The following is a 16,205-nucleotide window of genomic DNA, read 5'->3' as shown; positions in this document are numbered from 1 at the left end:
GAGCTGGGAGCGGTCGTACCTGCGGACGCTCAGGTAAACAAAGTGTCTCGTTGCAGCCCGTCAGGGGCATACGCTGAACAAGCTGCGAACCAAGTTTGGGAACCCCCTGGACTAGATCTAAGGCAGTCTCTGAACATGCTTTTGTAATGTTCCTATTGTAGAAATATGTAGAGCTGCTGATTGCAGGTCAATCCATATCTTTTCACAACTTTAGTCTTGATCTGCCTTCAAGATCTGATACCCAGTTTTGGAGGGCAGTCCTACCATCATTGTTTAAATAGTCTTCTCAAAGCTTTCTCTTTAGAGAGTTGTTATTGCCTGTCATTCTTCCAAAAGTGGGGATTTTTACTGACCGTACTCAAAGGAGAAAAAGAAGGGTTACTGCAGAGTTTCAGCTGGAATCTGAAGAAGTTGAAGGAACTGAGGGTGCATGAAGGCCATGCATAATATTACCTGAAAAGCTCTGTAGCTTGAGATGAAGTCCATATGGCTCCTAATAATCAAAGCATTTTTTGCTTTAGTGCTTTATGCAGGCACATTCCAAGAAAGAGGATCTATACTGACAGTCTACTCAAATAACTCAGTGTAAAGCCGAGTAACCATTCTGTCTTGTGTTCTCTGTGTTGAGGTATGGGCAAGATGTGTGAAATTATGGAATTAGAATTGTTTTTCCCTTTTCTCTATGTACTTGGCCTCTAAGAATAGATTTCTAAATGCCAGACCGCTAATCCTTTCTTAGGTCAGTTTTACTGATTATACTTGGGACCACATTCTCAGGGCCAAAAGGGATTAGTTTCATTAGGTGTGTTGAATTATTTTATATTCCATAAAATAATGTTTCTAAAATTCTAAATACTATTTCAAAACAGTGTTTTTTTTTGTTTTTTTTTTTTATTTCTTGTATTTAGGTTACCCAGTTGGATATGACTATTCGTGAACACAGGGGAGAAATGGAACAAAAAATAATTAGATTAGAAGGTAGTTTGGAGAAAACTGAGTTAGAAATTAAAGAACGCAATAAACAGGTATTTTTATTAATGATTTAAAATAAAATCCGGCTAGCATGGTAGAATGAATAACCTAGTGTGTGCATGAGATTGGGGAATGGATGCAAGCAAGAGCTGGCCTAGGATAAGACCAAAGTGATGTTAATAGTTGGGGGGTTTCTTAGTTTTTTGGGTGTTGGTTTTTTTACCAGAGAAATTATTTAGAGTTCACCAATTAAAACCTAAAAAATGGGAGGGGGAAAAAAAAAAAAAAAAAAAAGCTCTATAGTAAGAAAAGCCAGCCTTGTTGATTCCTAAAATGTGCACCTTAAATCATTCTTTAAAATAGGAAAATGTGTTGGTAAAATTACCAATTGGTAAGGGAACTCAATGGCAGATGTAGTATCTAAACTACTTCTAACTTTTGAATTTGTCAGGATTTCATGGTGTCCCTTAAGAAAAATAAAAAAAAAGCTGTTCTTCTGACTTTAAATGTATTTTGTATTTAGATTGAGAACTTAGATTGCAAGCTACAGCATTCTAAAGATGAGCTTCGTGAAAAAGAGTTTGAATTGCTCCAGAGAGATCAAGAAATAAATCAACTAAAAAAGGAAATTGAAAGAAAACAACATAGAATAACAGATATTGAAAAAGTAAGTTGTTTTCTTGGATAAATGTGTTTTTCCAATTAATTATTGGTTTACTAACTGAACATTCTTTGTCTCCAGTCTAATGGATTGTTTGGTTTACTAAGCAATAAACAGCGGAAGAAAGTTGTCTTCTCATTTAATGTAATGCTTTTAAGAAAGTATGTTTTTTTTCATACTGAAATTACTTGCTGGAGTTCTTGGCTGAAGTTTATTATATTTTCATTATTGGATTGTGATGGTATTGGTGTAACCAGTTGTTTATAAACAGTTGGTATAGATCTTCCTTGTCTCCCTTCAAAAATCGGGTTCTATACTTTTCTCCTGGTATTTGTCTGCAGAATCATGAATCCCATAAATTAAACCAGGATTCCAAAGCGCACACTCTAACTTTGCATTATGTGGGAGTTTTAAGCCAATCTTGCTGCTTGTTTTAGGCTCTAGTAACCTTCAGACTTAGCTAGGGAAATGGGTTTCATTGAAATGCAATTGAAAAGGCAAAACGTAAAAATAAAAAATATTACTTTTTACATGCTGCATAATTAGCTTGTGGAACTCATTGCCACAAGATATCAATGAGACCAAGAGCTATATGGGATTCAGAAAAAAATATACATTTATATGGATAATGAGAACACAAATATTGTATCCTATCTAATTTATTTTACAAGGGATATAAACTATTATGCTTCAGGGTATAAACCAAGCACTAACTGATGTGAGTGAGAAAGAAGCTTCTATTATGGGCAAGTTACTTCATAAATGTTCACTGTAGGTTTTCTTGTACCTTCCTCTGAAGATCTGGTACTGGCCATTATCGGAGAGTCAGTACTGGAATAGATAAGACTTGCCATAGCAGATCAGAACTGTGGTCTATCTTCTTTTGTAATCTCCAAGAATCAATAGAGTCAAAAAGGGTTGCTGCATTGATTTTTTTTTTTAATCAAAAAAAGAGGAGGGGGAGGAATACAAATCATTCAATAACTGTTTTCTTTAAGAATTTAAATTATTTACCTATTACAGACAGTGAAAGATCAGGAGAAGTGCATTGCAGACCAGTACAAGGAAGCATTAGATTTAGGTCAGCAGTTGAGGCTAGAACGAGAACAGATGCAGCACATTCATTTGGAGCTTTTGGAGACTCGCCGGCTGTTGGTTCAAGCTCAAAGAGAAACGGACAGACTCTCGCAAGAACTGGAAGAAATGAACCATCTGTCTCGAGAAAAGGTGACCAAACCTATAACGTACTCAAAATAGCTTTGGTTTTAAGTGGCAGTGGAATTACCATTGACAAATGTTGATTTTTGAGAGTGGACTATACTGTTTATTTGGTGTGTATATAGTTGTCAGCACAGATGCACATATTTAGTTTTGGATTGACAAGGAAGTATTGTGATAATTTTTATTATAAAATTAAGAAAAAAGACAGATTGTTTAATTGTGTTTCAATTCCAAAAAACATACTTTCAATAAGATTTCAAATATGGGTGTCTGTGAACCCCAAATTCCCTAATTTAAAAATACCGATGACTGGAGATTTTTTTTGTAAAATCTAAAATCTAGGTCTCTTTGGTACACAGAACAAAAAGGAAGTAATTGGAATATTTACATATGGAAACTAGCTACTAGGAAGTAGATTGAGGCCGACTCTTGCAGTAGAGCCTTTGACCTATCTTCCCCCCCCCCTTTTTTTTTTTTTAATTCTCCCTGCACAGAAATCAAACTCAGATACAGTTCCTGAACTCTCTTGAACACGATATTGGTCCCTCTTAGTGCCCCAAGGGTATTAGCCACCTCAAGGTGGGTGGGGAGGAGGGGCGAGCATGCTGTATCCTCCTAAGAGGTAGTCATGCACCATGTATATTCCCCTCCCTCACTCCCATCATGCTCCAGAGGGATTCTGCTTCACTTAAGCACATTAGCATCCTTCTGCTCCTTAATCACTGTGTCTTGCTTTGCAATAAAACTATAAAAAAAACCTACTGTATGTGCATGAGGCTGAGTTATAACTTTTAGCCTCTGCCCCACACTGAGGACAATTCAGGAAGGGATTATTCTAAAAGTTATAACTGAGCATTGGGTATACAATAGAGGTTTTTTGTAACTTTACTGCAAAGCAAGACACAGCAATTAAAGAGGCGAAGGAGCTCTTGTGCTTGAGATGTGCTGAGATTCAGGAGATCTGGATTCTGTTCCTGAATCTTGCCTGTGAACTTCATCTCTCTTCCCCATTTGTAAAATGAGTATAATGTTTACCTACCTCATAAGGATGTTGTGAAGATAAATATATCAGTGTTTGAGAGATGCTCAGATACTACAGTGATGGTGGCCATAGAAATACCAAGAGAGAGTGAACCTTACAGGTCATGATGAAATATTTGCAACAAACGTGACATTTAATTTACTCCTGTGCTAGTCATTAGTCTCTGGCAATAACTACTTGCACAGCCACACTGTTTTAGCTGAATCTATTACCACCGCTTTGGATGAACAGTAACACAAGAATTTTTTAAAAAAAAGTTAATTTGTAAAGAAACTGATTTGAATAATAAATAAAACCTAGTTTCTAATGATTTAATAATCATTTGGGGGTACTGGCCATGGTGACACATAATGTGACCACTTTTATTATAAATAAATCCTAGTCAAATGAATATAAATATATTCTGGTACTATTCAATTGGCTTGGATTTGCTTTAGAAACTACCAGTAGCTAAAAAGAAATTGGTTGTGGCTTTCTGGCTCCTGGTTCTGTTTCTTGCTCTGCTACTGACTCAGTGTGGACAAATAAGGTAAATGTTTAAACTTTTCACTGCATAAAATGGGAAAATAACATTCAGTCTTAATTCATATGTTTGGATGTAAGATGCCATATAAGTGCAAAGTGCCATTAACATTATTTATTATATACTGTCTTACAGGAAGCTCGTGCAAACTGTTTGGCAGAAGAACTGGGTGCTGCCCAAGCACGTGAAGCTCAGTTACAAGCAAAAATGCAAGCAGAGATAAAAAAGCTTTCATCAGAAATAGACTCATTAAAGGATGCTTATGAGCAGGAGGTAAAAGATAAAACTGAACTGACCCTAGCATTTTTATTGTATTGTGCTACATGGGTGTTTTTCCTCCACTCAGTCCAGACTAACTACACCCTCTCCATGCAAATATCAAAGGCAGTTGAAATTTGTCCCAGGCCTCTGTGGCTTGACCATGTCCTTTCTCCCAGTTTTCTGCATCCAGCAGTGCAGACAGAGCAGCAATTTGGCACTCCCACCGTACTTGTGCTCAACAGCTTATTTTAGAACAGTAGTGAATAATCATCCAACCACCAATGCACACATTATTTCCAACTTTTTCTATCCATCTTGGGGCATTTTCTGAATGGTACCACTTATGGAACTGCTGAGTAGCCACTTTCTCCCCCTCATATTGGAGTAAGCAAAAGAAAAACCTAAGCTAAAATGGTATTCCATTAGAGAATAAGCATTCTCTGGAGCTGCAGATGGGGAACTTTGCCACAACTGCTCCCAATCTGGTGATCCTTGCTTAGCCAGGGGAAGAGGTTCTGAGTCTGGAAGGCAGGTTTTGGCCTCTGTTCCTTGGCATATGAGCTGAGACTCCCCTGGAGATGCCTCCAAAACCAAGTAAGTCCTTTACAGTACTCAACAGGCAGGTCCATCTAAGTTCCCAAGGAAGTCTTCACGGGTATTCAGGATATCCCCTCAAACCCTAAGGCCTAGCCCTGGTCTAAAAGGGAAATCTGAAGGGATCCCTTCTCACATACTTTAATGAGTAATTGAGTCATTGGTGAAAGAATCCAACATACTATCAGACTTCTATACCTTTTGGGAATAAGAAGTGAATCCTTATGAAGACATTTGCTTGCAATATCTCTCAAAATATATTTTTGATAAAGGGGAAGATTTAAAGACCCTCACTTAGATTAGACCTTACAATTGAAAAGCCTTAACCAGAAAAAGGGGATACTGTTTCCAGAAAGGAAGATCTCTCCAAAAGTCCAAAGAAAAGTAAAGAATCCAAAGCACAGGAAAAAAAAAAAAAAACCAAAAAAAAAAAAAAAAAAAAAAAAAACCACTAAGAAAATGTCCAAGAGACCAACTAGGTCCTCTCTCCCTTTCCTCCTATTCTCTCTTCTGGGAAGCATGGTACAAAAACCAAAGATAATACTTATCACTCCTAATTGTCAGGGAAGGCTGTTTTCTCTTTACAGGGCCTACCCAGTACATCTTCCCTGCCAGCAGGATCTCCTATCACAGGGTCTGCTCTGACATCCAAACCCAACTTAATTGACCCTGACAGCCTGTGTATTAAAAATCTAACCCAGATGAATACTCTTCCAAGGTGATTAAATACTGTCGTCCTCTCCTACAGCCCATCCACCTGGTCTATCTACACAAGTCTGGACAAAGTGCTCTTGGTAGTTGTTAAGAAACAGAAATTAACTCAAAGAAACCAGGCATTTCAGTTCATTTAGATTTTCTTTTTCGATAGTCTGGACTTGAGTCACCGTGATGTCTCAGATCTTGAGATTTGACAGTGTTATAAATACAGGCTTATTCAAATCACTAGTGGACCATCTCTGGGGGTCCAGTTTTGTGAACCTATCCAAAACATCAGTCAGATCTATGCTTCTGGAATTCACCCTCCAGACTATAAGCCCTTGCACCTCATCCCTTTTAGCTAGAGACATCAGTCTCTTTATCATTCTTACCTAATAAAAACTGCTTCCTAATAGGAATCACATCAACAAGGCAAGTCTCAGAAATCTGTCCTACTAAGATATAAACCCTGCTACATATTCCATAAGGACAAGATTGTGTTTCATACTCACAAATCATTCTTAGCTGGAGGCAATACAGGCTTTCATACCACACAGGAAATCACACTGCCATCACTTTTGCCCAAACCCCAACACCAGAAAGAGAAAACATGGCACAAAATTGATGTGAGGAAAGCAATGAAGATATACTTGAAGTGAAAAAACCAATTCAGGAATTCATCCTCTGTGTCCTTTCATCACAAATTTCTCGATTTAAAAAAAAAAAAAATTAATTCCACTCTTGCAATATGAATAAAATATGGCATCACAGAAACATTCTCAGCAATAGGGAAAGCTATTTTAGAGAGGATCTGAGCCCATTCAAAACTTTCTATGGCTGCTGCTTGGTCTGAAAGAATATCAACCACCATAAAAGAAATCAATTAATACCTCCATTAATATGGCTGTCAGATACTGCAAACTGATTTGATATTCCACAGAGCCACCCTTTGGCAAGAAGCTGCCAAGTGGGGATTCCTAAATAATCTGTTTTACTATGTTTGAGGAAAGGGATTTTTGTGTCTGTCTTATCCTTCTCGCCATACTACTTTTTCCTAATTGCTCACTACATCCCACATAGACTGGGCTGGGGAAGAGATCTGGATGCAGAGTGGGAAGTTGACTTCTTTTTCCCACCCAATCCACCCCACCCAGAATACATTTTCTGAGGACGGGTAAAATCATCAGGTAACAATTTTTCCTTTTTAATTATTATTGCTTCTTTCTCTATGGAGGTTGGTGAAGGTCTAGCTACAATTGTTAGAAAAATAGTTCCATGCAGAAATGAGGAAATATGGGACTGCAGTTAAAGTTAAAGGGTTGAAAAAAAAAAAACTTGAAGAAAACTCAGAATGGCTTATTTATTTTTTCTGAAAATGTGAAAGGGGTTCTAAAATACAGATTGGCAGACTTAGCTTAAATTTCAAAAGTAGATTGCATACTACTAGTATGAAACCTTCATATCCCTAGTTTCTTCTTTTTTTTCTTCTGATTGCACATGTGTACCCTGAGCACAGTTGCTCAAATTTTTTTCCCTCAGTGGTACCCATTGTGGCTGCTTGAGTGCCCTCTGCTGCTGCTGCACGCTGATAGCACCGGTATAAAGCACCCAGCTGACCCCGCGCCCCCTCAGTTTCTTCTTACCGCCCGTGACGGTTGCTGGAACCGCTATCCTTGTTTTTGCAAGCTTTCTCAGTTGTCTTTTCTTCTTTCTGTATCTAGTTAGTTAGTTTTAGTCAGTTTTAGCTAATTTTAATGAAGTTCTGTAACTTTGTGTTGTCCATTCCCCTATGCTGAGGCATGCTTTGATGACTGGGCTTTACGCTCTGCACCTCCTGCAACTAGGCATATGCCCCTGCTCTCAAGCTGCCTGAAGTGCCTGGGAAAAGCTCACTTTGGGAACTGTTGCCAGATCTGGAAGAACTTTAAGCCTTGCACGAAGAAGGACCATGAGGCCAGGCTAAAATTTTTGCTCATGGAGGCAGCCCTGAGACCTCCATCTGAGCCAGGGCGGTCAGACTTGGCACCAAGTGGCTTGCCGTTGGTAAGGAGTGCGCCTCCTACCATATTGGAGTCCCGGCACTGAAGATGGCCAGGCATGGGGATTAGAGTAGAATGCAATCTAAACCAAATACTCTTCTGTCTTGGTACCGCAGAAGTTAGCACCATTGACTCTGGCACCTATGCAGGCACTGTCAAGTCCAGTACTGGAAGAGCTGTTTACATCTGCGGCACAGCACAGTACTGATACTACCTCGGTACCAACCACATGGCGTGTGCTGCTGCCAGAGAATTTCTTTTGCTGTTGGTACTGGTATTACCGGCAATACAAGATTCAGTGTTGTTGGTGCCTAATGGACAGGAGGGAACCCGCTGGATCCTGTCATCGTTTGGTACCATGCCCTTCAGTACTGTCAAAAGGGAAACCATGGCACCGGTCTCTGGCACTGGTAGGAATGGCACCACCATGGTCACTGGAGAGAGAGACTGAATCGGAGGTTGGGTCTTACTCCTCCAAGAAGCCTCTCTCTAGCTACTCCTCCAGGCATTTCCATCCTTCCATGCATCCAGACACAGGAGTACCATCGAGTGCATGGTCAGGAGGTCACTGGGGACCTACGCCAGTCCAGTGGTCCTTTTGGAACCCTGGGGTTTTCCCCAGTTTCCAGGGCTTATTCCAGGGGCACCTGTTGGGTGACCTCGGAAAGAAGGGCGTTCTCATCCTCTTGGACAGCGCCTGGTCTGGACTCTGGTACTGACCCCGGAGCCAAACTGCATGAACTAGCTCAACCAGATCCTGCTGAGGAAGAAAGAGAAGAAGAGCTTCCACAGCTGGTGCTGGCCTCCTCCCCTGATGAAGCAGTCTCAGGAGAAGGTGTGTTGCCTCCCCTGGATGACGATAAGGCTCACCAAGAGTTATTGAAGAGGGTGGCCTTAAGTCTGGGTATACAGGTGGAGGTAGAGAAAGTCCTCCCATAGCCTGGTTGACACTTTAGCCACTGCGGGCCCCTCAAAATGCCTCTCAATGAGGCCATTATGAAACCTGTTAAGACCTGGTGGCAGACCCCCATGTCCCTTCCCACCACGTCAAAAAGGGCTGAACAAAAATACTTTGTTCCTGCCCAGGGTTATGAGTTCCTGTACACGCATCCCCCGCCCAGGATCCCTGATGGTAGCTGCTGTCAATGAGAGAGAAAGGCAGGGTCAACAGGGTGCAACCCCAAAAATCAAAAGACTCAAAGAAATTAAACTTGTTCAGTAGGAAAGTTTATTCTCCTGGGGGGTTACAACTCAGAACTGCAAACCAGTAGGCGCTGCTGGGCAGGTATGATTTTAATATGTAGGACTCCTTGCAGAAGTTCAAGAACTTGCTCCCAAAAGAGACTATGCAAGAGTTCTCACTGGTGGACAAGGGGAAAAAATCAGTGGTGAGGACCTTGTTGTAAGCTGCTTTGGATGCGGCTGACTCAGCAGCCAGGTCCAGGGCTTTGGCAGTGGTCACGTGCAGGAGTTCATGGCTACAGTCCTCAGGACTCCAACAGGACCTATCTTTCGAAGGAGCTTCACTCTTTTCAGAATACACTGATGCGAAACGGCATGGTCTGAAAGACTCTAGGGCGACCCTTAAATCCCTTGGATTATTCACACCTGCTCCTTCAAGGAAGCCCTACAGACCTCAACAGCCATCTGGTATGACAGCCTTGGCTGTCTGTCATGATCTGCAGAGAGAGAGAAGCAGAGATTTTAGGCATAGGCCACCACCCCCTTCTACCTCAATGTCAATGCCTGCCCCACCCAGTCATCCAGGGGGTTCTAAGCAGGCATTTTGATGGGATGCTCGAGGACGCCATACCAGTTCCCGTGATGGCAGACCCTGTTTCGCCTTTATTTGCAAATCGCCTTTTCCACTTTCTCAGTGCTTGGTCCCGTATCGTCACGGACCATTGGGTGTTGAGCACTGTGGGACTGTGATGCACCCTCCAGTTTATTTCTACCCTTCCTTCCCACCTCCCTCCCTGTCTCTTCAGGGACCCCTCTCACGAACAGCTTCTGGTTTGGGAGGTTCAATCTCTCCTTCGGGTGGCTGAGGTGTGGAATTTAAGAGTGAAGGGGTTCTATTCCTGTTATTTCCTAATCCCAAAAGCCAAGGGCAGTCTCAAACCCATTTTAGACCTGTGGCAGCTCAACAACTATCTCAAGAAAATAAAGTTCTGCATGGTCACCCTGGTATCCATTATCCCCTCCCTGAACCCCAGGGATTGGTACGCCGCCCTTAGGAGATGTCTATTTTCATATATTGATATACCAAGGACACAATGTTCCTCAGATTCGTAGCAAACCACGCACACTACCAATTCACAGTTCTCCCATTCGGTCTGTCTGCGGCTCAGCAGGTGTTCACAAAATGCATGGTGGTAGTGTCAGCTTTCCTCAGGAAGTTAGGGGTGCAGGTCTACTCTTATCTAAATTATTGACTAGTTTAAGGGCCAGTCCAGGGCTCAGGTAATGTCCAACGTTCAACTCATTCAGTCAACCTCAGTCCCTAGAAAAATCATGCAGCAGGTCCTCAAGGAATTCAGTTTGAAGCACTTGGAGGAGAGGAAAGTGATCAGGAACAGTCAACATGGATTCACCAAGGGCAAGTCATGTCTGACCAACCTGATTGCCTTCTATGATGAGATAACTAGCTCTGTGGATATGGGGAAGGTGGTGGACGTGATATACCTTGACTTTAGCAAAGCTTTTGCTACGGTTTCCCACAGTATTCTTGTCAGCAAGTTTAAAAAAAAGTATGGATTGGATGAATGGACTATAAGGTGGATAGGAAGCTGGCTAGATCATCTGGCTCAACGGGTAGTGATCAATGGCTCGGTCTAGTTGGCAGCCAGTATCAAGCAGAGTGCCCCAGGGGTCGGTCCTGGGGCCAATTTTGTTCATTATCTTCATTAATGATCTGGATGATGGGATGGATTGCACCCTCAGCAAGTTCGCGGATGACACTAAGCTGGGGGGAGAGTTAGATACACTGGAGGGTAGGGATAGGGTCCAGAGTGACCTAGACAAACTGGAGGATTGGGCCAAAAGAAATCTGATGAGGTGCAACAAGGATAAGTGCAGAGTCCTGCACTTAAGATGGAAGAATCCCATGCACTGCTACAGGCTGGGGACTGACTGACTAAGCGGCAGTTCTGCAGAAAAGGACCTGGGGATTACAATGGACAAGGAGTTGGATAGGAATCAACAGTGTGCTCTTGTTGCCAAAAAGACTAACAGCATATTGGGCTGCATTAGGAGTATTGTCAGCAGATTGAGGGAAGTGATTATTCCGCTCTATTCGGCACTGGTGAGGCCACATCTGGAGTATTGCGTCCAGTTTTGGGCCCCCCACTGCAGAAAGGATGTGGACAAATTGAAGAGAGTCCAGCTGAGGGCAATGAAAATGATTAGGGGGCAGGGGCACATGACTTATGAGGAGAGGCTGAGGGAACTGGGCTTATTTAGTCAGCAGAAAAGAAGAGTGAGGGGGGAGTTGATGGTAGCCTTCAACAACCTGAAGGGGGGTTCCAGAGAGGATGGAGCTAGTCTGTTCTCAGTGGTGGCAGATGACAGAACAAGGAGCAATGGTCCCAAATTGCAGTGGGGGAGGCCTAAATTGGCTATTAGGAAACACTATTTCACTAGGAGGGTGGTGAAGCACTGGAATGGGTTACCTAGGGAGGTGGTGGAATCTCCATCCTGAGAGGTTTTTAAGGCCCGGCTTGACAAAGCCCTGGCTGGGATGATTTAGTTGGGGTTGGTCCTGCTTTGAGTAGGGGGTTGAACTAGATGACTTCCTGAGATCTCTCCCAACTCTAATCTTCTATGATTCTATGAACATTCAAGGCCGTATGGCTTGTGATAAATGCAGAAAAATCTACCTTCACTCCGGTGCAGAGGATAGAGTTCATTGGGGCAGTGTTTGACTCCACTCAAACCAGGATCTCCCTCCCAGAAACTTGGCTGTTCTCACAGACAACACTGCAGTCATGTTTTACGTCAACTGGTCAGGAGGAGCTCGCTCTTCCCTCTTCTGTCATGAAGCAATGCAGCTATGGGACTTTTGCATAGCCCACTCAATCAACCTCGAAGCCTCTTACCTTCCGGGAATGCAAAATGAGTTGGCAGATCACCTCAGTGGGTCTTTTCCAGCCACTAGATGTGGTCTCTGTGCCCAGATATGGCAAGAGACATTTTCCAGCAGTGGGGGACTAAGACAGGTCTATTTGCGAACAGGTACAACAGGAGTTGTCCCCAATTGTGCTCCTTATAGGAACACAGTCCAGGTTCTATCACGGATTCCTTTCTACTATCATAGATGGAACATCTTTATTATGCGTTCCCCCCCTTTTCCGCTGGTGCACAGAGCTTTGCTAAAGATTAAGCAAGACCAGGTTATTCAAATAGCCCCAGCATGGGCACGCCAACACTGGTTCTCCACTCTTCTAGATCTCTCAGTGGCAACTCCAATTGTGCTTCTGTTTCACCTGGACCTGATTTCCCAGGACCATGGTCAGCTGCTCCACCCGAACCTGAACTTTCTTCATCTAATGGCTTGAAAGCTTCATGGCTAAATCCCAGAGAGCGGGATTGCTCAGAGCAAGTTTGTCAGGTCCTACTAGGTAGTAGAAAGCCCTCCAACAGAGCTACTTAACCTCTTGAAGTGGAAACGATTCGCTGTTTGGGCGTCCCAACATAGTGTCTTACCCACGCGTTCGTCCAAACAAGACATACTTGAGTATCTACTGCACCTGAAACAGCAAGGCTTAGCAATCTCCTTTATCAAGGTTCACCTTGCAGCAATATCCGCTTTCCACCTGCAGGTGGATAACAGGTCCGTTTTTGTTTTTCAAATGACATGTCTGTCCGATTCCTCAAAGGCCTAGAAAGGTTATACTCTCAAGTAAGAGAGCCCATTCTTCACTAGGACCTGAACTCGGTCTCATGAAAGCTTATGAGACCGCCATTTGAACCTTTGGCAACATGCTCCTTATTATATCTCTCCTGGAAAGTGGTTTTCTTAGTGGCCAGCACTTCAGCCAGAAGGGTCTCAGAACTCTATGCCCTCACATCGGAGCTTCTGTACTGTCTTCTTTAAAAATAAGATGTATTTATGTCCTCACCTCAGTTGCCCCCCAAAAGTGTTTTTGCAATTTCATAGCAATCCGGCAGTCTGTCTACCTGATTCTACCCGAAGCTTGACATTAGACAAGCCTTAGCATTCTACATAAAAAGAACTACACCGTTCGGAAAGTCTACCCAACTGTTCATAGCTGTGGCTGACAGGATGAAAGGCATCCCAATCTCTTCACAGAGAATTTTATCCTGGATTATTTAATGTATTTGTTCTTGTTACAATCAGGCAGATGTTTCGCCAACAGCTGTCCTGACTGCTCATTCCACAAGGTCGCAAGCATCCTCCGCAGCATTCATATTTCAGATCCCTATTCAGGACATTTGTAAAGCAGTGACCTGGTTATTGGTGTGCACACGTTCTCCTCCCAGTACACCATCACTCAGCATTCCAGAGATGATGCCAAATTTGGCCAAGCTGTTCTGGGGGGGGTGTGAGTGAACTCTGATTCCTCCACCTATTCAACTGCTTGGGAGACACCTAGTGTGAAATGCATGTGCAGTCACTCGAAGGGGGGCAAAAAAAAGTTACTAACCTTCCATAACTGTTGTGTTTCAAGATGTGTTGCACATGCACATTCCATGACCTGTCCTCTACATTGGAGTTTTCCAGAAAGAAGGAACTGAGGGGGCATGGGGTCAGCTGGGCGCTTTTATACTGGCACTAACAGCACGCAGCAGCAGAAGGCGTTCAAGCTGCCCTGACCAGTACCACTGAGGGGGAAAAAATTTCTGGCAACTGCTCGGGGCATGCACCTACCTAGAGTGGAATGAACATGTGCAACACATTTTAAAGAACAACAGTTAATGAAGGTTAGTAACCATTTTTTCTTAGTCAAATCCTGAAGGTATGTCAAACACCCTGATGTATTAATGGTGATGAGTTTTGAAATTGTTACTTGGACCCCTTCCAGTCTATACATATATTATGTGAAATGAGAGAGAATAGTATTAAAGTTGGCATAAAACAAAATCTGTATAATGTTTTCACTTTATTTCTTAAAACTTCTAGAAACTTGAACATCAGACAAATCAGGAAAGGTGGCAGATGTCCACAGACAGCCAGAAATCTGGCTCTCATCATCTAAGTGGACAATTGCAGCAGCTGAAGCAGGAGTTAGAAGAGGCTCAGGACACTGTCAATAATCTTCAGCAACAACTTCAGGCTAGAAATGAAATGGTTCAAGCTGCAAATGAAGCACTGCTTGTGAAGGTGGGTTAACACAGCAATGTGTTGTACGTGAGACATTTTAAGGCGTCTGGGGGCAAAAACAAAGGCTTCCTTATGCCAACAAATTAATTACCCTCTTTTGCCTCATGTTTGTTTTTACAAGGAATGAGAAGTACCTAAAAGAGTTATCGTATAGGTCTAGAGTTTTACTCTGCCATGTGGAAGAACTGGATTTGAGAGCAGCAGGTGGATTACACAATGCTGTATGAGTGGATTGTGTCAGAGTAGTTCAGTCCACAATGAATTAATATACATCTACATATCTTATAACTCAGCCATTTTGTTTTATGCAAAAATGTCTTTATAAAAGACCAATTTTGTGTTTTACAAATGGAAAAATCCTTAAGGAAATACAGTATTGTGAATATAATAATAATACTGTAATAATAATAGTCCATGTAACCCTGTGTCAGGGTGCGACTCACCATTGCGGCGCCTCTTGTTGGCTGTCTTGGGAATTAGCTCTGTGCCCTCTTCTGGTGGCGTCTTGCCCCCATCACTTCTGCTGCGGGGACCCAGATGACTCCCAGGTCCGCGGCATCTTCTTCATGACACAGCCCTCTGGCTGTGCCGCACTAGCTTCTGCCCCCTTCTGGGGGAACGGCAGTCCGTTGTGAAGCTACTTCCTGGGGACAAGGGGGGACCTGGGCCCGCCCACTACTCCAGGTCCCGGCTCAGGGACCCTGTAGATGACAGCCATGTGCTGCATCCCCTCCAACCTCTATTTCTCTGGGTCACTTCCCCACAGTCTTAGCACCTTATCCGCCGTTGTCTCAGGGCCTCAGCATGCCAGCAGTCAGCTGGGAACTCACTCTCGCTCCCCTGACCCCGCCCAGCACTGCTCTGTCCAAGATACTCGCTTTCTTCCTCCTGCAAGGCAGCCAGTCCTCCCTCCTTGAGCTACAGGGAGCTACTGAAGCTGCTCTTTTCTGCAGTCCTCCTTATATGGGCCAGCCTGGCCCTGACTGGCTGCTCCTCGCAGCCCCTCTCTGATTGGCTGACTCCTGTGCAGCCTCCCAAGGGCTCTATTAACCCCTTATGGGCCAGTCTGGGCTAGATACCCAATCACAAACCCCCATTTCTTTTAATTAGCTATAAAAAGATCATTCAGCTATGCCATACAGGGTGTGTCTACACTACGAAATTAGGTCGATTTTTTAGAAATCGATTTTATACAGTCAGTTGTGTGTGTGTGTGTGTGTGTGTGTGTCCCCACTAAGCGCATTAAGTCGGCGGAGTGCATCCACAGTACAGATGCTAACGTTGACTTTCGGAGTGTTGCATTGTGGGTAGCTATCCCACAGTTCCCGCAGTCTCCGCTGCCCATTGGAATTCTGGGTTGAGCTCCCAATGCCTGATGGGGCAAAAACATTGTCGCGGGTGGCTTTGGGTACATGTTGTCAGGCCCCCCTCCCTCTGTGAAAGCAATGGCGAACAATCGTTTTTTTTCCTGGGTTACCCGTGCAGACGACATACCATGGCAAGCATGGAGCCCACTCAGCTCACCGTTACCGTATGTCTCCTGGGTGCTGCTGGCAGACGCGGTACTGCATTGCTACACAGCAGCAGCTCCTTGCCTTCACGGCAGCAGACGGTGCAGTACGACTGCTAGCCGTTGTCGTTGTCTCCTGGGTGCCTGGGCAGACATGGGGGCTCCTGGCAGACCTCAGTGAAGTTGGTCAGGGGCGCCTGGACATAAATGGGAGTGACTTTAGGTCATTCTCTTCAAGTTTCGTCTCATGGAGATTCAGTCCTGCCTGGAATATCATACAAGCTGGAGGCTTCTGCTTCAGGCTGCTCTCTCAGCCGGCAGCACCGCACAGTCGCACCTACCC

At 43.5% G+C, this 16,205-nt stretch overlaps 1 protein-coding gene across 4 annotated transcripts in view; it reads left to right on the top strand.

The window, feature by feature from the left end:
• The window catches only part of LOC112105199 (coiled-coil domain-containing protein 18), a 64,069-nt gene that overhangs the window by 37,474 nt on the left and 10,390 nt on the right, over positions 1 to 16,205 (top strand). For all 4 annotated transcript variants that reach the window (XM_029912411.1, XM_029912410.1, XM_026655805.1 and 1 more), the window contains 5 exons: positions 909 to 1,025; positions 1,496 to 1,639; positions 2,657 to 2,860; positions 4,555 to 4,692; positions 14,152 to 14,352. In XM_029912411.1, coding sequence (XP_029768271.1) covers positions 909 to 1,025; positions 1,496 to 1,639; positions 2,657 to 2,860; positions 4,555 to 4,692; positions 14,152 to 14,352 — 804 coding nt within the window. The remainder of the gene's footprint in view (positions 1 to 908; positions 1,026 to 1,495; positions 1,640 to 2,656; positions 2,861 to 4,554; positions 4,693 to 14,151; positions 14,353 to 16,205) is intronic.

This window comes from Terrapene carolina, unplaced genomic scaffold (assembly GCF_002925995.2).
Source record: "Terrapene carolina triunguis isolate 2854851 unplaced genomic scaffold, T_m_triunguis-2.0 Scaffold211, whole genome shotgun sequence".
Classification (NCBI taxonomy): Eukaryota; Metazoa; Chordata; order Testudines; family Emydidae; genus Terrapene; species Terrapene triunguis.
Note: the sequence above shows the minus strand (reverse complement) of the source record. Positions and strands in the feature narration are given on the sequence as shown.